This window comes from Chenopodium album, chromosome 10, assembly GCF_948465745.1.
Source record: "Chenopodium album chromosome 10, dcCheAlbu1.1, whole genome shotgun sequence".
Classification (NCBI taxonomy): Eukaryota; Viridiplantae; Streptophyta; class Magnoliopsida; order Caryophyllales; family Amaranthaceae; genus Chenopodium; species Chenopodium album.
In genome coordinates this window covers 3,469,906-3,492,544 of record NC_137843.1, presented here as the reverse complement: position 1 = coordinate 3,492,544, position 22,639 = coordinate 3,469,906, and the positions used below count along the sequence as shown (strand labels likewise).

The window sequence follows — 22,639 nt, the reverse complement described above, 5'->3', positions numbered from 1 at the left end:
TGTCGACGGAGTAATTGCTCAATTTGCAACTAAGTACCTTCGCAAGCCAACATTGGAAGATATCCAACGCCTCCTTAGAGAAGGGGAGGATAGAGGTTTCCCTGGCATGTTGGACAGCATTGATTGCATGCATTGGGTTGGGAAAAATTGTCCAGCTGGATGGAAAGGAATGTATCAAGGAAGATCTAAAACGGCGACTGTTATTTTAGAAGCGATTGCTTCCAGGGATTTATGGATTTGGCACGCCTTCTTTGGGACGCCTGGATCCTGCAACGACATTAATGTACTTCAACGTTCTCCGGTGTTTGATGATATAATAAATAATCGTGCTCCACAAGTTCTGTTCACTGTTAACGGAAATAATTACAACATAGGATATTATCTCACAGATGAGATTTATCTAAAATGGTCGACATTCATAGACGCTATTGCAGTCCCACAAATCTTAAAGGATAAATTGTTCACTACACGTCAAGAGAGTGCTAGAAAGGATGTTGAGCGTGCATTTAGTGTGTTACAAGCTCGGTTTACAATAATTAGGAAGCCTGCTTTGGCATGGAGTGTAGTGTTGATGTGGAAAATCATGATGACTTGCATCATCATGCACAACATGATAGTTGAAGACGAGCGTGATACATACTTAAACTATAAAGATCCACTTGAATTCGCCCAAGAACATCCTGAAAATATGCCAGGGTCGTCCTCAACCAGAAATGCAACAATATTTACCGTAACTCCTAGGATGTATGATCCTGATAATTTTAGTAGATTGATAGCTTCAAGAGGGGAGATTCGCGATAGACAAGTTCATGAGCCATTAAAGAACGACTTGGTTGAGCTTTTATGGGCAAGGTCAAGGAGCTCGGTTAAAAATTAGCATTTTAATAATTTTAAATTATGTGTGTTATTTTCGTTGCTTATTTTCATCCGTGTATTTCATATTTTTAATTTATGTCTTTTAATTCATGTATTTCGTATTTTACTAATTTTTTATATTAATGTGAAAATGTATTAGTTGACGTATTTTCGTTCGATTATTAATAATAATAATAATAATAAACATATTTTACAAACTAAAATAATAATTAAGTGTGTAAATAGGAGAGAGAATATATGGTGGGGTATATGTAAATAGGAGAGAGTATATGGAAAAGGATACTCATTAATGTTGGAAATATTTAAGAAAGAGGATAAGTAAAAGGATGAAGATAATGAAAAGTGATGTGGAAGAAAGAGAGTGTGATGTGTCAAGTGGAGGAAAGGAGAGAGAAATTGGGAAAGGATTATTGGTTACTCTTGAATGCTGGTTCTCTTACACGGCTTGCCTTTTAACAATAAAAAAAAAAAAAAAAAAAAAAAATCGTGACCAATCTTCTCGTGTACACTTTGGATGTTCCAATTCTTTGCCCTTTTTTTTTTTTTGAAACCATTTCTTTGCCTTTTATTTAACAATAAAAAAAAGAAAACAAAACCCCCCGCCTTCTCCGCTCCCGAAGAACTCTTCCTCTCTTCCCAAAAACCCTCCAAAAATTATTTTCTGAGTTTTAAAGTTAGAGTTAAACAGCAAGCTGAATCAATGTCAACATTGGATTTAGACCCTGACGAAGTTTTCGCCGACGATGAAGACGATCTCCACGCAAATTCTCTTCTTGTATTTTCTCTATTTTTTTTAACACAATTTTTATCAATATTTGATTATATTTGTGTTAATTGGGGTTTTCTGAGTTTGTAGGACAGAGAATCAAGCAAAGAGTATGTGGTTTACGTTGTTGACGCTTCTCCCAAAATGTTCGACACTTCTTGTCCTGCTGTAAGTTTTTCTTCATTGTTGAATATAAATAGAGAATTAAGCTCATTTATCAAATTTATATATTAGTGCATGTGTTGTTTGCCTAATTTTCTCGATTTTTCGTTGGAAGTTATATTTGCTTGAAATACCATACTCATTTATATATACTCCCTCCGTTCCTGGGTATAGTAAATGATTCGAACTTTTAGAAACGGAGGTAGTGCTACGGATCAAGTTTTATACTCCCATCTAGAAAGACGTTCTTGTTTGGAGTTCTATCAACTAAGGATCCAGAACCTTGGTTATTGGAGCAGTACTCAATACCTATTGATATAAGAAAAAGTTAATCACATGGGGGTCTTGTTAGATTCGTCTTGAATTTTTAATTACATAAAATTTATTAAATTGAATTATTGATGGTCAAAGATGTGTCTATGTTACTTGGACTTGAGTGCCCATGTCCAACATGGGTATGGATCCAAGTGTCCGACTCGCCTTTTTTGTGAAACTTTTCCATGGTTTTGAACTAAAATGAAGGGTCCAACATGGGCACTCGAGGTGAAATGAAGAACATAGGATGTGCGTATGAAGTTGTACCGGAACATCTTTCTGAGACAAAGGGAGCTGTATGCCTGTATGTAATATAACTACCTAGATATGGAAAATGGCCTATTATCTTGGACATATCAACATAGCCTACAAAAGCTTGAGCGGGGAGGGGGGGGTGGGGGTGTCGTATCTTGCAAAGTAATTGCTTTTTGATGGCTTAAAATTGAAAGAGTAGTTTTTAATTTTGGGCTATGAAAATGTCTATCATCTAAATAAGAAGGGAAGAAGATTAGGATGCATAGAAATGTTTTGAACTAGTGTGTACCATGACTTTATCTATCTGTAGAGTGTGAGCATTGTGATAGTCTAAGTTGACCACACATCTATGACTGACTTATTTCATTTTTGTTGACATAACCTTTTTTTTTTTCCCCCTCGCAGGAAGATAAAAAAGACCAGTCTCATTTTCAAATGGCTATCAGCTGTATCTCCGAGTCCTTGAAGATTCGTATTATTAATAGTTCCTATGATGAGATCGCAATTTGTTTTTACAACACTGTAAGACATTCTCCAATGCTTGGTTAAATCTGTTGAGTATTGACCCATAGTTCTACCATGAGCTATATCTTTGGAACTATTGTTACTATATAATTTAAACTATTGCAGTGTTTGTCCCGATAGTTCGCGCATTCATTTTCATGCTTCACTGGATATTGTCCTGAATGTAGCTGATGCATTTGGCACAGCTTGTCTATCTCACATGAGTGATTAGTCAATTGAAGTTTAAATGTCTTGCATCTGTACATTCTTGTGACATGTTGCTAACTAGCTAAACTTTCCAAAACAGATTGTGACTTGCACCTCTATATGCTGTAGTTGGTTGCTCATTGAAATAAAAAATGTGACTGATATTGACCCCTGCAATCCTTCAGTTTGTCAGAGATAAGATTATACTGCTAGCCTGTTGCCTTGTAACCCTCAACCTGCAACTCTTGCAAGGAGCAAAAGAGTTAGGGTCTGTAATAGGAGATTTTAGAGAAAGGTTATTTTAAATTTCTATGTGTGCATCAAGGCCATTTTGGATTTTTTTTTTGTTTTTTGTTTGGTTGTTTATTATGCCCTGCATCGTGTTCTGAAATCCATCAATATTTGTAAAAGGAATTTTTACAGTGAATTGATATGTCTTTTCCAGTTATAACTCTATGTGAATCATATCAAAATTGCTGTAGCTTGCTAGTGATTCCTCTGTGATTTCTGTTTACTCCAGTCTTTTCAATTATATACTATACGTTTTGTGGTCATTGTTGAGTGTGATCTTAATGTGCTAAGTAATTTGTGGTTCAGTGGATTTTCTAGGTCATCGCAAGTAGCAAGAATTGAATGAGTTCTATGTGCTTCAATATGAACTATGCTTTATTTATTTATTTTTTTTTTAAAATTTCGATTCATCATTTGCAGCGAGAAAAGAAGAATTTGCAGGATATAAATGGGGTTTTTGTATTTACTGTTGCTGGTGAAGATGGTCTTGGCAGGCCAACAGCCAGGCTAATAAAAGAATTTGATCAAATTGAGGGTAAAGCCACTATTTTTTTTATTTTTTTATTTTATTTTTTGAAACCACTAATTTTTTTTATTCGATTTGCCACGCCATAGTTCTAATAATTTTATGGTTTTTCATTTATACAATGTTCTCCACTTTTTCTCAAGTTACAAGAAGACGAAAAGTATGAGAAGATAATCAGCTATTATAGGTTCATGTAGCAATTGTCAAACTCATTGTCCTAGGTCTGAAGAAACTTATTTCATGCTGTCTATTGTCTAACTTGGGTCTTCTAGTGTGACCTTCCCTACCATTTCAAGTATTTAGTGTGCCTGATATATTGGACGGGTTGTGAAGGGTTCTTAGTTTGAAAGTGATTTTATCTTAGATATTCTGTTTTCATGTTTCTGGGGATATAATGCTTAGAGTTAAGTAATGTTAAAAGTTTAAAACTATTCTTTTTCTTTTGCTCTCTTTGGTGCTTCTCCCTAGTGGTAGTCTGGCAGTATTGTCAAGCCTGTTGGAATGAATTGTTTTGGTACTGCGTGTGCTATCAGTTAAGACTTTGGAGGCTTGTTGGTTCATCACTAGAAGTGGAAGCAATTTATTCAATTTGAGCATTGATCTAAGTTTATCTAGGGGCTTGTGGGATATTTTGTTCTGCTGGTTTTGTTCCCTGTCAACTCTTATGTGCCAGTTGGTCTTTCCGTATTAAACATAGAAGGAAAAGTATTTCTTTGGCAACATGAAGATGGAAGGTTATTTCCCTAGAGAAATGGATGAAAAATTAAAGATAAGCCATGCCCTCTTGACCACAATCATCCCGGGGAATAAGATTTGTGCGTCTAAATACTCTGGACAACACTTCATGTTTAAGAGTGATTTGACGTGCTTGGGACACTTTTGCTGAGAATAAAATGAAAATAAGTTTAGGCATTGTCTAGTCTTACTCCTAAATCTTTTTGTTTGCCCTATTTGCTTTTTGCACATTTTCTAGTGCAATATTGTAATTAAAATATCTCAAGCTATGTATTACCAAAAAAAATAAAAAAAAAAGAAAAAAAAGTTACATATTTGGAAGCTTAAAATCGAGACAAATTTACGAAGATTCCACATGACTATGTATATATACTACGTATGAAGTATTAGATTCCGTAAGCATTTGAATCTCTTTTAAATCTATAAAGATTCCAAATAGGATAATCAAATATAAACAGAGAAAGTATATGGTTTTGGTTCATTTAAGGATTAGTTACTAATTTCTTTGTGTTTTAGGCATATCCACATGTCAAAGTTAACTTATCACTTGGATAATATATGTTATTTGATTATCAAGCATCTTTCAGTATCAGTGCCTTTACTTTGTTGTTAGATAAGGCATGACTATGTATGGAAGAAAGTATAAAGGTGCACATAGAGGGATCTAGAGATGTAGGAAGCGGGGGAAATGAAATGTGTGGGATGGATAGATGTAGAGTGACATTGCTTTTGTTTATGAATGTATTGCAATTAAATAGTTGGGGGCCTATATGAATATGATCAGCATGTTTGCCTCACGTGGTTTTTTTGTTCATTCAGAGTTCTTCATGAAAAACATAGGAAGCCAGTATGGCATTGTGTCTGGATCACGAGAGAACTCCCTCTACAATGCCCTTTGGGTTGCTCAAGCGCTTCTACGCAAAGGGTAATATTATCTTCTGAACAGTTCGTTGTCATTGTTGCTCAACCTGTATCTCTTGAACTGAAAATATGACTGAAGGGGTTCTCTTCAGATCTACAAAGACAGCTGAAAAACGTATGCTTCTGTTCACAAATGAGGATGATCCATTTGGGACTTTGAACCGAGTAACAAAGCTAGACATGACAAGGACTACTTTGCAACGAGCTAAAGTAAAATCCTCAGGATCTATTGAGCAACTATTATGCTGTGGGCTGAGATGTCGCTGTTATTTAATACTGTTTTGCATATTTTCAGGATGCACAAGATCTTGGTATCTCAATTGAACTTCTTCCCCTGAGTACTCCTGATAGAAATTTCAACATGTCCTTTTTCTATGCTGTATGTGAATGTTTTCCCTTACATTGTTCTCCATTAGCTTCTTTGGTTCATATAAATACCTGAAAACCACTGCCGGCTTAGGTCATGCTTGGATTGGAGGGTGATGCTTTAGCTGAATTCGTTCCCTCATCTATAGAGAGGTTTGAGATCAAAACTTTTTCCTGGTTTTCTTACTCATTCTTTGCATGATCTATGGGCATATTATTGCAATAAAGCTTTTTTTTCCCCCCCTGTGTGTATGTTACCTTTGATGAAATTATGTAAGGAAGGTTTGTTCCCCTCATGTATACTTATAAATAATTTGCTGAGATTGTGAGATTAGTTTTCTGTATATCATAACACAGATGGCGTAATTCTCATGTATTTATGAAATACAGATTGCAAGACATGAAGGACCAGCTGAGAAAGCGTATATTCAAGAAACGTAGATATAGAACATATACACTTTCAATTGCGAGTGGTGTATCTATACAAATGAGTGCATATGCTCTACTTCGTCCTACTGTTCCAGGTTTGTTCATCCTAATTTTTAAATTTTAATTATTCTCCAAACTTTTATCTCAACCTATTTGTTATCCCCTAATATGATACCTTGCTTTGGTTTTCTAGGAAATATTACTTGGCTGGATTCTACGACCAATCTTCCTCTCAAGGTTGTTTTTGCTATCCTATAACTATATATTTTCTTGGGCTTTTAGCATGTTTAAAATTCAACATTTATTTTTTAGCTGTTAGTTGTTATTACATGCAATGGTCTACAACTCATGGAACTCATGAGCTTCGTTGTAAGATAGGAATATAGGATTGAGGGTGGAATAATTGAATGCCTATCAGCATAAATGTTTTATAGCATTGCTATCTTTCAACACTTTTATATTTTGAGGGGGTGGGGAGGGGTGGACCCTGTTTGTTGGGGGGGAGGGGGATGAGGAGGTTGGTGTTAAATAAGGAAAAGAGTATATATTAGCTGTAATGGAGCGAATACAAGCAAGAGGGCAAAATGTCGTATGATGAAATGAAAAATCACAAGAAATTCCAATTATCTTAGAAGTGAAGTCTGCAACTTAAAAGCCTCAGCCAACATGAAAGTGAAAACTGAGAAGATATGTGTATGGGCCCTTTCTTATCTATAAATCAGTCTCTCCGGTGAAAGATAGGATTGAAAACTTTGGGATGTTTGATAATGTTCAAGTTATAATAAGCTAATGTTTTTATTATTATTTTTTATGTCAACTAGAGATTTAAGTTGCTTTTTTGTATTGTATGATTCAGTGGTTTGACTACCTCGGTTAATTGAGCATATGATTGCCAAATTTAGGTGACTAATGTGAGGAAACATGCGAGTAAAAGAAAACATTAATTTTCGAGTCATTTCACTTTGAAGTTTAGGTCCAATTTTAAAGGAAGTTAGGATTCATCTTCTTTATCTTCAGAAGTTTATTACTGTAATGGTCATCTTCTCTTCTTTTTGTTGGGTCTTTTTTAAGTTCAAAATTTGCTCAAATAAATGTTGTTGTTAGGACGTCCAAATGCCATCCTCATTAAAACTTTAAAAGTTGAAGTATGTTAACTGCTGTATTGATCTTGGAAAAATATAGGGGGTTTTAAATCCTTGTCACAGGAATCCGTAGTGTTTACTATTTTGTAAATTGACTTTGTGCAGACTGAAAGGTCCTTAATTTGTGCCGATACTGGTGCACTTATGCAAGAAGCTCCCAAGCAGTTTCAAGCTTATAGGGAGTAAGTCTGTACTGATTTTTGATTAAAAGGTCCAAAACATATACCTATTATTAGTTTTTTCCTGGTCCTTTATACAACTAATATAAAAGCAATGCTGTAGTTTAGTAGATTTAGTTTTTCAGATTCTTATGATTTGTACTATATTGATTAATATTTTGAATAAATGTGCCCTGCAGTCAAGAAATAAAGTTTTCCAGGGAGGAGATATCACAGATTAAAAGAGTCTCTTTAACACAACTTTGCCTTCTTGGATTCAAGCCATTGAGTTGCTTGAAGGATCATCATAATCTGAAGCCGTCAACGTTTTTGTTTCCAACTGATGAGGTAACTTGGTATACTTGCAGTATATGTTGATCATCGGTCTTTACGGCTGCACATTTAATCATACAATCCTACTCATCCACAAACTCCATTTGAAAACAACAATATTATAATTCTACACTATAACATATGAACATATACATCACAACAATGCATGCAGGAAAATACAGAGCCAATATAGAGCACCAGGCCAATATTAATCTCTTGCATACAATGATGCACGGGTACGCCAATGGAGTGCCGTTTCCCGTACCCGAAACGTATCGGGGACGGGTACGGTACGGGTACGCCTAGGATACGTCCCCAAACCGTCCCCTTCAAAAGTGGTACGCCAAGGCAATTTGGGGACGTTTAGCATCTTGATCGGAAACGTATCGGGTACGAAAAAACCCAAATTCTGACGTTTCCTATGAAACCCACCCATATTTTTTTTTTAAAAAAAAACCCCAAATCAGTATAATACCTACCTGATTGTCGATTTTCCCCAATTCTTAAAAGCCCTAAAACTTTCAAACTCTGATTTTGTTCCTCCAACGGTTGGATCTGATTCAAGGCGGCGACCAGAGCATTGATACACGGAACGCGGAACGACGACGCGTTTTGTTTGTGGTGGTTCGCGATCTGGTTCGTGTTTTTATAGGCGAAATAATTTTCTATTTTCTAAAGTTTTTTAGATTTAATTAAAGCTTCAAAGTCCATTAATGGAGGAAAATGAAGAAAGAATTGAGTAGAAGGAAGGTCATTGACGGCTAACTAGATTTTTACAGTAAAACATAATGGTTGAGTGGTGGACCCCGCCCTTTTTATCTTTTCTTTTTATTAGTACTCCTAGTTTTACTCTATGTTGAGATTGTTGACTGTGTACAATTGTTTATCTTTTCTTTTTATTTTTATTTTATATTTAGTGCCTAGTTTTTAGTTATGTGCTGAGGGTAGTGTACAGTATAGCATTTTATTTGTTTTTTGGTTAGATAGCTTATTATGGAGTACTTTTCAATTAAAGTCTAATAATTTTAAAAGTTTACTAAAAAAGAAAAATCTAATTTTAAAGTTGTGCTGTATGGATTAAATTTTTTTTAAAACAAAACTTTTTTATGGATTATATATTTATTTTTTTGCCGTATCCGAGCCGTACCCGTTTTTTGAAATTTTGATTTTGCCGTATCCCGTACCCGTATCCGTATCCGTTTTTGTCCCCGTATCCGTATCAGTGCAACCTAGCTTGCATAGAGAAGTTTGGTCTTGTTTTGACTTTTATAAAAAAATTTGAGCTAGCTTCAAGGCTTAAGATTAACTCGGGATGTAATGATATTCTTTTACTCTTGCTTTTTCTTCTTGGCAAGTTGTGTCATTGAGTCTCTTAACTTACCTTTGGGTCTGTGTAGGAGGACTTGGGTTTATAAAATTCGAGTTTCATTTGGGAATCTCCTAAGATAGTAGATAATTGGTAAAGCTTTAATTTTCCATTAGACACCAGATCAGACTTAACCAGTCTTGTCTCTTTGGTCATTCCCCCCCACCCCCCCCCCCCCACCCCCCCCGCGGGCAGGCTAACGTTTCAAGGGGTGTACAAAATGTAGGAGGAAGGAATTGTTGAGCTGGCCTAGTTTTGGGAAGCAACCAATAATTTTGGAAGTAGAATGGAGCAAAGAAGACATAATTGTTAGGCAATCGAGCATTGTGGATTTGTGACACTTTGAGAGAGATATGTTTTGGTTGGACAGAAAAAAGAGTAGAAAGATCATTTGGCAGTTGGGACTATGTCTGTAAGCCCAAATAAACAAGTGGTCAAATCTTGGCCGTATCTCTTTGCTCTCTGGCTTTAAGCATGGTGCTTAATATGTACTGCAGTATCTGACTTTCAGCTGTGGAAAAACTGGTGTCTGGTTCAAGGTTATTCTTATCCTTTTTTGATTATATTGTGCAGTATCAGACAATAGCTATTCTCTTTCCCTTCAATTTGTTATGCAAAATTCTGATGGTTGGGCGTTTTACATCTCAATCTCAGAATTATGTTTGTGAGGTCTTCATACACATCATGGCAAAATGATGAACATAGAAAGAAAAGGAGGGCTTTGTGCTATGGATTATCATAGCTTGAGCTTCATAAATGGCAGAAAATAGGAAGAAGATGGTGAATTTTGATTAATAAACTGAATCACAGCACTTTTGTATGAGAATTCCACTTTCGAGAGGTGTATTCTCTCCTAATTTAGCCTTCTAAAGCTAACCCAAAACATTTGATTATATTTTGCATGATTATCTCTCTCTATTTAGCTTTATATATAGAGCATTTCCATAACAAACTAACTAACTTCTCCTTCAAGCTACTAAAAACTTTATTATGATACTCCCTAACTTGCCTCTCTTCCCTAACATCAGTTCATTGCATTCTGGTACTCTCATCTATTTAGTTTTTGTTGGTCTTTTTCAAATTCTTGTTTCTCAAAATTCTTTGAGAAAACATCATAAATTATGTGTATGCTTTGTAGGATACAATTGGCAGCACTAAGATCTTCATCGCGTTGCATAGATCTATGTTGCGGCTTAGACGGTCAGTAGCCTAATCTTTGATCTTTGTGCAATCAACTTGTAGTAATTTGCCATGCATGACCACCTCAACTGAGGTAGATTTGACACAACTCGTCGATTATGAGATTAAGGCTAGTGACAAATACACATTTTGGTGACCTGTCATCTGTAGAATTGCCAGGTTTTGATTTTTACACATTTTTTCCTGAAGTAATGCAGCTAACTAGTTGCTAGGTATATGAAGTTCCATTGTAAGTTTTATATAGATAAGACTAGTATAGATATTTGTGAAAGACATGCAGAGAGTGCATTTTCCAAAAGCAAATGTTTGTAAAAGTCAAATATAATAAGTGTCAATGTTGCTTCTGTAGCTTTCTGGCTTGTTATAGCTTTTCAGTCTTTAGTCTTCATGATGCAGCTTTGCAGTTGCATACTTTGGCAGTTCAACACATCCTCAGTTGGTTGCACTTATTGCTCAAGTAAGTTTTGTTCATTTGTATTGTTTCAAATTTCTTTTTAAAGTTAGATTCCAGATATATATGGTTATCTGAAGTAATATTTTTCTTAATTCCCTAGGTATGAGAACTTCAAAACTCTAGTTCTAAGATACTATTACATCAGGAGGAAATTCCTTGTTACCAGCTTTAACAGGATCTGACCCTTTTATGGTTCTGCTCAAATAAGCAGGGTAGAGGGTTTTCTGAGTTAAAATGAACCTTTATAAATTTATTTATTTTGGATTTGCTCATTTCTGAAATATATATAGTGAAGTCTGGTTGGATCATTTCAGTTTAAAATTGTTGTACGTTATGCATTTATACTTCTAAACAAATGAAGAATAAGAGAGTGGACTCATAAAGGCAGATATCATATCATCAGTGTATAGAGTAATATACAAAGTAGTTTGCTTCATTTTCTGGTACCGATAAAAGCTTCATGTTCTCTTCAGAGCACATCATCCAGACTAAAGCTACAGTAGTTAACTATGAACCTAACTAGTTTATGCTGTATTAAGTTTTTTGTGAAATGCTGGATTATACAACTTAAATTTATGTCTATCTGGATTTTCAATTTCTATCCTCTTTTAGCATTCATTTACACTCCCCTCCCTAAGGCAAAAAAAAAAAAACCACGCATCCCCTCTGTGGGCTCTATCATTTTTCGCATGCCATGAAACAAACTCAATGCTGGTTTGATTTTGTTTTCTTGCTGAAAGCAGGATGAAGTAATTACTGCACGTGGTCAGGTTGAGCCTCCTGGAATGCATATGATTTACCTACCATATTGTGATGATATACGAAACCCTGAAGAGGCAAGGAATAATTTTTGTAGATTAATTTGTAGGTATATAAGCCAGTTTCTCTCAATTTTCTGCTTAATTGATGTTTGGGAAATGTTCTTCAATCTTTTGCAGCTTCATATGGATGTCACTTTTACGACCCCTCGTGCATCGAATGAAGATATTCAGAAGGCTGCAGTTCTTATGAACCGTGTAAATTTAAAAGATTTTACAGTATGCCAGTTTCCTAATCCTGGTAATTACTATTCAAACGGTGCCCACTATATAACCGTGTTCTTAATTGATGCACATTCTGGTCACTTGGGAGTTAGGGCTCAACTGCTCAAGCAATAGATAATAGTTACAAAGAATGACAATGCTGTTTTTAATATTTAATAGCTTTAAACTGCATGAACTTAGGGGTGAATGCAGGTGATATCCCCATGTTATAGGTTAAACAGAAATTGTCTCAATTTATTCAAGCATGTGAACAAGAAGAAACACTTGATCACTTATTTTCCTAGTTTATGGCAGTGATTGAGTTGGTTTGTTAGAGGATATACAGTTGGCTATATTGTCTTAGTTTACATTGTATTATTGTTCATAGAGTTTGATGTTTCTTAGTTATTCTATAGATTTGTGTTGCATCACAACTTTTAGCTATTTTATCTAAAATCATCATCTCTTCGCACTAACCAAATTTTGTTGCAAAAATTGTGTATGCTGCTGGGAATATCCATACTACGATTTTGCCATATGTTGGCTATCACATTTATCCTTCCATTTTAATTTTTTTGTTGCTCTAGCTTCTAGTAAAAGGCTCTCAAAATATGAGGTTTATTTTCTCAGCTTTGCAGAAGCACTACGCAGTATTACAGGCCTTAGCTCTGGAAGAAGATGAAATACCAGAAATTAAGGACGATACCCTTCCTGATGAAGAGGGCATGGCCAGGTAATGTGCTAAACTAATTTGGTTTCTAGCTTATGCAACTAACTTGATTTCTTCACCGGCTCTTCAAACCTAATTGCCAGGCTCGCTGGATTTTTTCATTTAAAAAAATATTGTACCCCTCCTGTTTCCTACTCTACTTTGTTGTTCCTGCTTGCTTTGAGCATTAATTACACATATTACTTATTTTTGAAACTCGTGAGAATTTAATATTTGAAAACTACGCAAGACTTTAGTCATTCCACTATGAGTATGTTTTTTCTTACGCATCAGTCAGTATTCATGCATGGTCAACATATTGGCTCATAACCATGAGGTAGTGGGATCAATCCCCAGTAGAGGCAACTTGGGGGTGGGGATTCCCTTACTCCCCCCCTCCCACTCCCAAGGGGCCTTGCCCGTGTGCATGAACAAATGATGATTATCTAACTAATATGTTCATTGAGATGTGCATGAACAAGTCATGAAGCATGAAGATGATTGAGTACAGGTTAGATCATTATAGAAGATGGTTCCCTACATACAATGTATGGATCGTGCTTGAGTTCCTCAGGGGAACACAAAGAGAAGAAGTCTAAACGTACAAACGTATAGTTAGACTTTACATGCAGTTCCTAAGAAGAATGAGAAGATGTTCTTTGCAAGGAATAAGCAGCAGTTCCTGAGGGGGAACAAGAAAAGAGAAGTTCCTTGACAGGAACAGAAGCATCGGAAGAAACATGAAGACAAAAAAATAGGAGTATATTTTTCTAGGAATCATGTAAGTATGTTGGACAAGATAAATTGTTTGGAACATGCCTATGGAACTAAATTGGAACTTTAATCTCGAAGGAACTGACAGTCTGGAAGGAACTGGGTGTTGCTGACCAGCCAGTTCCTCACGGGTTAGTCTAAAATTCGTGTATAGGAGAAACGCGAGTTTGCACAGCTCTAAAAGTCAGTTTTCAACGTTAATAGTAATTGCATTATCTATGCCTACCTTTTAGGTAATTAGTTTTGACTAAGTATTATTTATTTTTAAATAGATTTTATTTTATAAAAGATAAGTTTTTAAAATAAAATTTGATTTTCTTGTTAGTCAAAAAGATATTTTATTCTCCTTATCTTCTCCTATATTTTAGGGATTTATTTTAAGTTGCTTCCTATCTAATCTCTAATTGGTTTAATATTTCAAATTAAATGGGTTAGTTGTTTTAGGATAAAATAGTTTTTATAAAATATTTATTTTTAATGAATAAAATCCGAATCAGTTTTTAATTGATAAAAATCTGATTCGGTTAGGATTTAATTGTTTTATATTTTCTATTTTTATTTATTAAGTTTTTGGAAAAATAAAAATTACTTTTCACGTTTAATTTGAAACAGCTTTTTACTGGAGAAAAATAAGGAGATCATGGAGAACATGTTTTTAACTCCAATCCATGTCTTCCATTACTTCTTATGTTCATGGAGTTAATGGAGATAATGCCTAGAATTTAGGAAGCACTACTATTATGGTTGAAGATCATGGGTGAATGGGTTTGTCTTTGAAGCACTATAAAAAGAGAAGTTTTCATTCATTCCAAACTGTCTGGCTTATTTGAGTCATTCCATAATGGAGTTTATCCCAAGTGGTAGAGCAGTAGATCGAAAAGAAATATATTTTCTCTCCACGTTGGTGAGCCAGTTCTTCCAGGTTTCAAGTTCCTTACATATCTCAAAGTGTCCAACATATTAGTTTTATACACTATATCTTTTGTATGTATTTGAGAGTTGTTTAAGGGTTTGAGTGAACTCTTGTAATGGGGAATTTATAAGGGTTTGAGTGAACTCTTGTATTGGGGTGAGAACTTGAGTGAGTTCGTTGTATGTAGAGAAAGCTTTGAGTGAAGCTTGAGAGAAAGAGAAAGAGTAAGGCTTTGAGTGAAGTCTTGAGTGAGAAGAGAGGTCTTTGAGGGAAGATTTCGAGCAGCAACTATTAGAGGGAATAGTTGTTGGGGATATGAGTTCGTTGAGGAACTCGGTAGAGGCTCTAGTTCCTCATAGGTTGTAACAGAGTCGTTGGCCTATTTTAGTGGAATGTTTTGAGTCAAAATCCCTTGGGGTCGAGGTTTTTCACTTCCTATTTGGCCTAGGAAGTTTTCCTCGTAAAATCTCTCTTGCACTATTTTTCTATTGCGTTAAGTTTCTTTTAATTCCGCGAAAAATGACTAGCAAGCTCCATACTACAATTCACCCCCCCCCCCCCTCTTGTAGTATTTCATCTAAATAACAACCAGTCCGAGGCTCAACCACTCAACTCTGGTAGGGTGCATTCTCCTCATAAACCGAGACATTCCTACTAGGAACATCAATATGAAAGGGAAGGAATATTATCTACAAAGATCCAACCTTTTTTTTTTTGTTATTCTCAAATAGAAGTGGACTGAGGCCACAGAGAATTATTTGTTTTTCATTTGTGATTCATAACCTGAATCTGCTGTGTTATATCCACAACAGGCCTGGTATTGTTAATGCAATAGAAGAATTTAAGTTGTCTGTCTACGGAGATAAGTATGAAGAAGGAGAGAGTATTGTTTCTGAAGCTTCCAAGAAACGGAAAGCTATCGCTGAAAAGGCAGTACAAGAGTCTGCTAATTATGACTGGGATGATCTTGCTGATAATGGAAAGGTTTGATCTTAATTTGAAATCCTCTTGTTCATCATAATGCTCTGCCGTATATACACTTTCTTAGATGATATTTGCTTCTTTTTATTCCCATTTTTTTGGTCTCTTACTCTCGATTTCCTGCTTGCTTCTGTTTTCTGCGTGGCAGTTGAAAGATTTAACAGTGCCAGAGCTTAAATTTTACCTCTCAGCCCACAAACTTCCTGTTACTGGGAAAAAGGAAGCTCTCATTAGTAGGATCTTGACTCACATGAAAAAATGAATCTGGCATTCACAGATTTATTCTGGGGAGAAATTAGCTAGGATTTTGACTGTACAAATGTCTGTAGACAGAGGGCAAATTTTCACAACACCAACATCACTGCCTCTTGGGCTCTTACCATGCTTGTAGAGGTATAATTCTGTATGCCTTCCTTTTCAACTCTATTTTTTGAACAATTTGGTGTTATTCTTGAATGATTAGATGCCAAATATGTCGATGGTTTGATGTTGTACAGGATAAACAATCTGCTTAATATTGGTTTCAGTTGTTTCTTGTTACTATGTATTCATCGTTGTATTTTCTGCCTCTCTGATTTTGTTTGTGTTCATATACACTAAAAAGAACTTTGCAAAATCTGAACTTACTTAGTTGTATATTTGTGAGGTCGCTATGTGCCTTCAATTACTGCATGAGATGCAGAGTCTTGTATGGTTGCTATATGCCTTCAATTACTGCACGAGATGCAGTTATGCACTGCCTTGTATGGCAGACAGACAAATAGCAGATAGTAAAGGCAGCATCATTTCTTTTTATTTTTAACTAGTTGTGTCTTAGTAAGTGTAACCTGGGGAGTGCATATTATGCTGCTTAATTTTTTTTTATTCTTATGTTATCTTATTTTTCTTTTTGACTTCATCTGACACTTTCCTGAAGATTCTTCTAAAGGCTCTCTTTTTTTTCCACTCTTAAGATTCTTTTGAAATCTTCTAAGAATCTCTCTGTTGATCAGTTATCAATCTTTGTCTCGTTAAATCCCGTTTAATAAACTTAACAATGGCAGCATCTTTTTTTGTCTTGGTATCTTTTTTGGGTGTTTTTTTGACTATGAATATATTTTGTCTGATTGTTGAGGAAGGTATGGAGATAAAAGGATTATCGAACCCGAAAATACAAATTATTTATTGATAAAGTAGGTTTGATGTATGTATAAAATTGACCTACATATGGTACTCAAAAGTAGGACAGAAGATTTTGATTCTATTTTCTCGTCGGCTCAAAATTTTGCTACAGTATATTGGTGGTGAGATTAGTGACGAGTATCTTTCAAATTTTCAGGGCTTTAAAATGATACTGAATGATTAAGATCAGGTATTTTCGTAACTGTTTTTACTAGTTCGGAAGAAGAGATCAAATGTATCCGCAATTTATCTTGAAGCACATTAAGCGACAAATTGGCCGGCAAAACTAGCTAATTTTGTTCTAACATAAGTTGACATTTGAAAGTATATTAGATGAATATAATAGGGATAGTTTGACAATGGCTTAAAATTATGGCAATAATTATGAATCATTAATATTATCGAAGTACTTTTATTTTTTTTATTTTTTTTTTAATTATTTTTGAGTAATTTAAAGGAAATTGGTAAAAAAAAATCCTTAAAGTTTAAGGGTTGAGATTTAGTATAATTATGGTGGCTATCATTAGTTAATTTAATTATGTTATAACTATAGCCACTTAAAAGTTTATTTATTTTCTTTTTAAAAAATTCCTTATTTATGATTGGTTTTTTGGAAATCTAATATATATATATATATATATATATATATATATATATAGGGGAGTTTTTTCCCGAGTTTTTAGAGAGCTACGTAGGATTTAATTTTTTCAGCGCGTCATGTAACATAATACATTTTAGTGGTAGCCAATTAATACGAGATTTTTAATTTCTTTTAGAATTAAATAATTTAAATGACACGTAAGCAATATTGGCGAATGAGATTTCCCAATTTAAATTAATTAAATATAAAATATTATCTTTTGATGTCAGGAATTTTATTTAAATATATAACAAATTTTAGCACATAAATATATATATATAAAAAAAAAAAATTATTTTAAACCATTCAAACAAACCGTGCATGGGCTTCATCTAGTTTTTATATAAAATCGCCCTTATAAAACTATTTTTGTGAATCATAGCAAATATGTGACTATCGTAGGGTTTTTTTTTTCCCTTGACCCAACTCACTTCCAGTGTGGTCTTACAATGGAAAGGTGGGCTTGGTGGCCTTATTGCTTCGTATAACTCTTATGTTCTAGTAAAGGTAATCTATTAACTTATTAAGGTTGGAACCTTTGCCTAACTAATTTACTTCCATACATTTTATTCGAATTTATATTGTAGGGTGATTACTAATTAATGGTGGGAATCCCTTTTGGACAATACAAATTATAACACAGTACGTACCATTACTCTTGGCATTGCCTTTGGGTGGACTTGCATGTACCCGATTTGTTATAGTGGCATAATCATATCGAAATGTATACCAAGCTAAGTTTGGTGTAGGAGGATAGATGTGGCCTTAAGGTTCAATGGTTAATTCTCACTAGAGATACTTTTTGGACGGGGATTTCTTACCATTTTCCCTCACTTTTAAAGTATTTTTACAAATACTGGACCAAAAAATTATAAGCTAGATACCATGTCAAAATATGTCAAATGTAACAATATAGGACTAGTTTATTAATATTAATTAATATTGAAGTTTGACTTTTAATCAGCATGCTTATTAGTATAATAACATGTGCTCAATTATCTTATTTTTATAGTCATACTACATGTTTCAATATATAATTTAATTCTCCCAGATTTATAGATGTAGCTAACAAATTATTTAATGATCAACGCTATATAGATGAGTGGATATCATCTTTTAGTTACATTGCACATGTATAGTTAACATCCTTAATAAAGTATAATAGTACGTCTATTTTATTGACAGGAAGTTTACGTGGTCAGCTATATAAAACAAGCTTGACGTTACTCACAAAACCACAAGATACTATGTTTAATTAATTATTAAATTGCGTGTAAGGTAGAAAAACCTATAGTTTGTTCTCTTCAATCCTCCCTTAACCTTCGTTCATGCTCTCTACATCCTCCCAATTTCCTTGTAAACTATCCATCTCTCTATCTACTTCCTTCCTTCCCTTACCATGTACCTTGTTCGCTGGCGATCCGCCAGCAAACCGCCTCTCAACAACCTTGTCAATGCGTTCTTCCTCACATTGTTCTTCTTTGCAGCCTACTTCCTACTCTGCTGTTGGAGAGTTAACATACATGATTATGAAACAACGACGATGCCTGTCCCTTTATCCATTTCTTTGTTTGAGATCATTGTTTTTTTCTCTCTTCTTGCCTCTCTTGTTTACTTCATTGGGTTCTTCAGCATCTACTTTATTCTCCCACGTAAATCTAAAGTAGATGCTGAAGAACCTGTAGTCCCCGCCACCTCAGACTATGTGGAGTCTGTGGTGGCGGTGACTGATAGATGGAAAACTGAAGAGCAAACCACGAGAAAGGGCTTTGACTACGAGGCTGCGTTCAGGCAATATCTTGAGATGGCGGTGGGGTACGTGCAGATGCCTGTAGGGGTGGTAGGGCCTTTGTTGCTCGATGGGAAAGAGTATTATGTTCCGATGGCCACGACTGAGGGGTGCCTGGTGGCTAGCACCAATCGAGGATGCAAGGCAGTGTACCAATCCGGTGGGGCTTACAGTAGGGTGTTTAAGTATGGGATGACTCGGGCCCCTGTGGCGCGGTTCGGGTCGATTAAGAGGGCTGCTGAGGTTAAGTTCTTCTTGGAGGATCCTGGAAATTTTGATACCATTGCTGGCATATTTACCAGGTTTTTATGGTTTTATTATAATATAAACTACTACTCGTACTAGCAAATGTACTCAAGTTGTTTACAAAGTTCATTGTAATATATGCAGATCAAGTGGTATTGTAAGATTGCAAAGCATAAAAAGTATTGTAGCAGGGAAGAATTTGTACATGAGGTTTAGCTGCAGCACTGGTGATGCAATGGGTATGGATATTGTCTCTAAGGGTGTCCAAAATGTCCTTGCTCACCTTCATGCCCACTTCCCCGACATGGATGTTATCAGCATATCCGGTATATAAACATATACTTGACTTTTCATGGTTTTCAAGGCATATTTTGACTATCCTATCACATGACTTGATTACGTAATGATATGCGTTATTAAAAAATCTAACTAGGACTATATTTTTATTTATAATAATTGTTGAGTTCTAACGAGATTTTACAGGATAATGTTTTTTTATAAAGTATATGTTGTTAATATGATGAACTTTGACCATGAAAAGGTGTAAAGTATTGCAATTATTTTGAGATGAAAGTAGTATCACACTTTTTCAAATAGTTATAATAATAAAAATGATTGATGATTATTTGGTGTTTACATAATATGGGACAGGAAATTACTGCTCAGACAAGAAACCAGCAGCAGTGAACTGGGTGGAAGGCAGGGGAAAATCAGTGGTATGTGAGGCAACCATAAATGAAGAGGTGGTAAAAAATGTGTTGAAGACTAGTGTGGAGGCCTTGGTTGAGCTTAACACCCTCAAAAACCTCGTCGGATCGGCGATGGCCGGGGCTCTCGGTGGATATAATGCTCACTCAAGCAATATTGTTACTGCAATTTTCATAGCAACAGGCCAAGATCCTGCTCAAAATGTGGAGAGCTCAAATTGTATTACTATGCTCGAAGCTATTAATCATGGCAAGGACCTCCATATTTCTGTTACCATGCCTTCTATTGAGGTAACTACCAACAGTCCAACATCTTTTAATATAAGTACTCGTAAATTTTATCAATACAAGAATAACCAACGATCAAAGCTTAAGCTTGAAAATCATGACTCGTGAGTATTATGAAATGGGGGGAGTATATAGTACTATAGTACACACGAGTACACGACTCATAAGAATGCATCGATCGAAAACTTGATACGTACAATAATCACATTCCCATTTATGTAGCTCTGCTCGGAAGAATGAACAATTTGTTTGTGTTGAAATTAATGCTTTAATTAGTGTTAAACCACCTGATCATATCCTGACAACGATTCCAGTTAGTAAAACTATGAAAATCTTATTTCATGAATGACACCTTTATCTTGTACTTCCATGCATGAACCATCCACTTGTATAATTGATTATTAAGGTTCAGTCTGTAAATTCTGCTGCTAATTAACAACAATTGTATCATATATACCTCGTTGGTCCCTTGTTATAATATTACGAAAATATCTCAAGCAACTGTTATATATCTTACGTGGCACAACGAAATACCCATTAAATAATTAAACAATTACTCTCCATGAAATGAAACTATTATGCAACCGTTGTATGTCTTCCTTGTACAACATTGAATTTTAGGCGTGACGTAATGTCCTAATATTAAATAAAAAAAGAGAGAGAGACTTTATTATTTATTACTAATAATTACTTTAACTAGGATAATAAGGATTATATGATTAATAATATGATTAAAATGAAAAATTTTCTCAGGTAGGCACAGTGGGAGGAGGGACCCAACTAGCATCACAAGCAGCATGCTTAAACCTACTAGGAGTAAAAGGGGCAAACAAAGAGAAAGAAGGAGAAAATTCAAGGGTTTTGGCAACAATTGTAGCTGCTTCTGTTCTTGCTGGGGAGCTCTCTCTCTTATCTGCTATTGCAGCTGGTCAGCTTGTTAAGAGCCACTTAAAATACAACAGATCTACCAAGCATATATCACAACTTACTACTGCTTGATTAACGTTCGCTAATTAGAATTATGGACAATCCTAATTGGATGTGCGTGAATAGTAAAAAAAATAAGTCGAAATGTTGCATGTATTAAGAAACGACAGAAGTATACAAGAAATATGAAAAACCTTTATAATTCAGATATAAATGCTTTCAACTTTGGAATACTGTATTAGAATTCCCACTTGATAAATCAAAATCAGAATCTGGATGATTTAACTTCTCACGACATAAAAGTACAAGACTATTATTTGGCAGCCACCACTATTTACTTACTAATTTTGTTGATTGTGTTTTATGGCAGATAAACTGTACATCCCCCAAATTCCATTGCATTCCAATATAAGCCCGCATTCTTTAAATCACCTCCCATAGTCCCATTGGTCATTTGCCTTTTGACTTCTCAAGATACTCTGGCATTTGACAAAACTTATCTGAAATCAGTTACTTAATTTGAATTACTCAATCTAAATTCTAAAACCCACTCGAAAATTATCGTAAAGATTTTTGTAATATAGATTAATCCACATAACTACTAGTATATTTTTCTTAAGCTAGTCAAAGTAAAATATGTGAACAATGTCAAGAATCAAAATACGTCAACTAATTTGAAACAGATGGAGTATCACTTGTAAATTCCATCAAATATTTAAATTACTACGTAATAATTCTGAAAAAATTATCAAAGATATTGGGAATTATTTTGCCACTAGATGATCTCAAGTGGCTTTGTCTCCTTTCCTACGAAAATCTTTAAATAATTGTAACAAAAAGAAAAAAAAAATAATGATATTATTCAAACTAACCACAAAATCAACATGAAAATTTTCCAAGCCTTTTGAATTATCTACATCAAGCTTACGGGTCATAATAGTATCTTATTTAGAGAATCAACCTGCTGTTTATTTTTCTATATACCCCTTCCACAGTTCCACGAAACCTCCATTTTCTAATATCCTATATAAAAGAATTAGCATAGCAATAAATCTTCATTTGAAGTCGGACATACACTTTTCATATCATATTATTAAGTTATCAGAAAAAAGATGGATATGCAGAGAGGTCACAATTGGCAAGAAAGAGAACTACAGAATGACAAAAGAAGCAGAAGATCAGAAAATGGAAGGTTGAGCAGAAAATCGTCGAGAAAAGAAGCGATCAAGGTTGTGTACATCTCAACCCCCATGAAGGTTACAATTTGTTCTTCAAAGTTTAGGGAGATAGTTCAACAGCTCACTGGGCCGGAATCCGACGTGGCAAGGTTCATGGAGAGTTGTGAAAGGGATAGTAGGAAAGTTCCTGATGAACATTATAATGGTCATTAGGGAATGATCACTAACAAAAGTAAACTGGTCAAGACCTCCTTCGAGTTTACTAGGGAAAGTTGGTTGAGCCATTTGATGATGTTTT

The 22,639-nt window shown here is 34.9% G+C and overlaps 2 protein-coding genes across 3 annotated transcripts; both read left to right on the top strand.

The window, feature by feature from the left end:
* Positions 1 to 1,463: 1,463 nt before the first annotated feature.
* On the top strand, positions 1,464 to 15,952 carry LOC145561957 (ATP-dependent DNA helicase 2 subunit KU70-like). 2 transcript variants are annotated; one of them, XM_081622094.1, is made up of 19 exons: positions 1,464 to 1,651; positions 1,733 to 1,810; positions 2,780 to 2,896; positions 3,797 to 3,911; positions 5,457 to 5,562; positions 5,651 to 5,768; positions 5,854 to 5,937; positions 6,019 to 6,077; positions 6,315 to 6,448; positions 6,547 to 6,590; positions 7,601 to 7,677; positions 7,854 to 8,001; positions 10,491 to 10,552; positions 10,949 to 11,009; positions 11,750 to 11,842; positions 11,945 to 12,065; positions 12,659 to 12,761; positions 15,237 to 15,408; positions 15,554 to 15,952. In XM_081622094.1, exons 1-19 carry the CDS (start codon positions 1,577 to 1,579, stop codon positions 15,665 to 15,667), a joined length of 1,881 nt encoding a protein of 626 aa, XP_081478220.1. In that variant the 5' UTR covers positions 1,464 to 1,576; the 3' UTR covers positions 15,668 to 15,952. The 2 variants fall into 2 exon arrangements, 1 of the variants encoding a protein (XP_081478220.1); XR_014094244.1 differs by lacking the exon at positions 15,554 to 15,952 and having other exon boundaries at positions 12,659 to 13,518; positions 15,237 to 15,371.
* Positions 15,953 to 18,289: 2,337 nt separating this feature from the next.
* Positions 18,290 to 21,235, top strand: LOC145561958 (3-hydroxy-3-methylglutaryl-coenzyme A reductase 1-like). The gene is made up of 4 exons (XM_081622095.1): positions 18,290 to 19,297; positions 19,386 to 19,567; positions 19,893 to 20,239; positions 20,990 to 21,235. Exons 1-4 carry the CDS (start codon positions 18,606 to 18,608, stop codon positions 21,233 to 21,235), a joined length of 1,467 nt encoding a protein of 488 aa, XP_081478221.1. The 5' UTR covers positions 18,290 to 18,605.
* Positions 21,236 to 22,639: the final 1,404 nt, after the last annotated feature.

Bases quoted from the DNA above. Each gene is read 5' to 3' on its own strand.
- LOC145561958 (XM_081622095.1), top strand. From the start codon at position 18,606: ATGTACCTTGTTCGCTGGCGATCCGCCAGCAAACCGCCTCTCAACAAC. The intron at 19,568-19,892 runs GTATATAAACAT...AATATGGGACAG, and splicing joins GGATGTTATCAGCATATCCG to GAAATTACTGCTCAGACAAG. The intron at 20,240-20,989 runs GTAACTACCAAC...AAATTTTCTCAG, and splicing joins TTACCATGCCTTCTATTGAG to GTAGGCACAGTGGGAGGAGG.
- LOC145561957 (XM_081622094.1), top strand. From the start codon at position 1,577: ATGTCAACATTGGATTTAGACCCTGACGAAGTTTTCGCCGACGATGAA. The intron at 1,811-2,779 runs GTAAGTTTTTCT...TCCCCCTCGCAG, and splicing joins TCGACACTTCTTGTCCTGCT to GAAGATAAAAAAGACCAGTC. The intron at 10,553-10,948 runs GTCAGTAGCCTA...TTCATGATGCAG, and splicing joins TCTATGTTGCGGCTTAGACG to CTTTGCAGTTGCATACTTTG.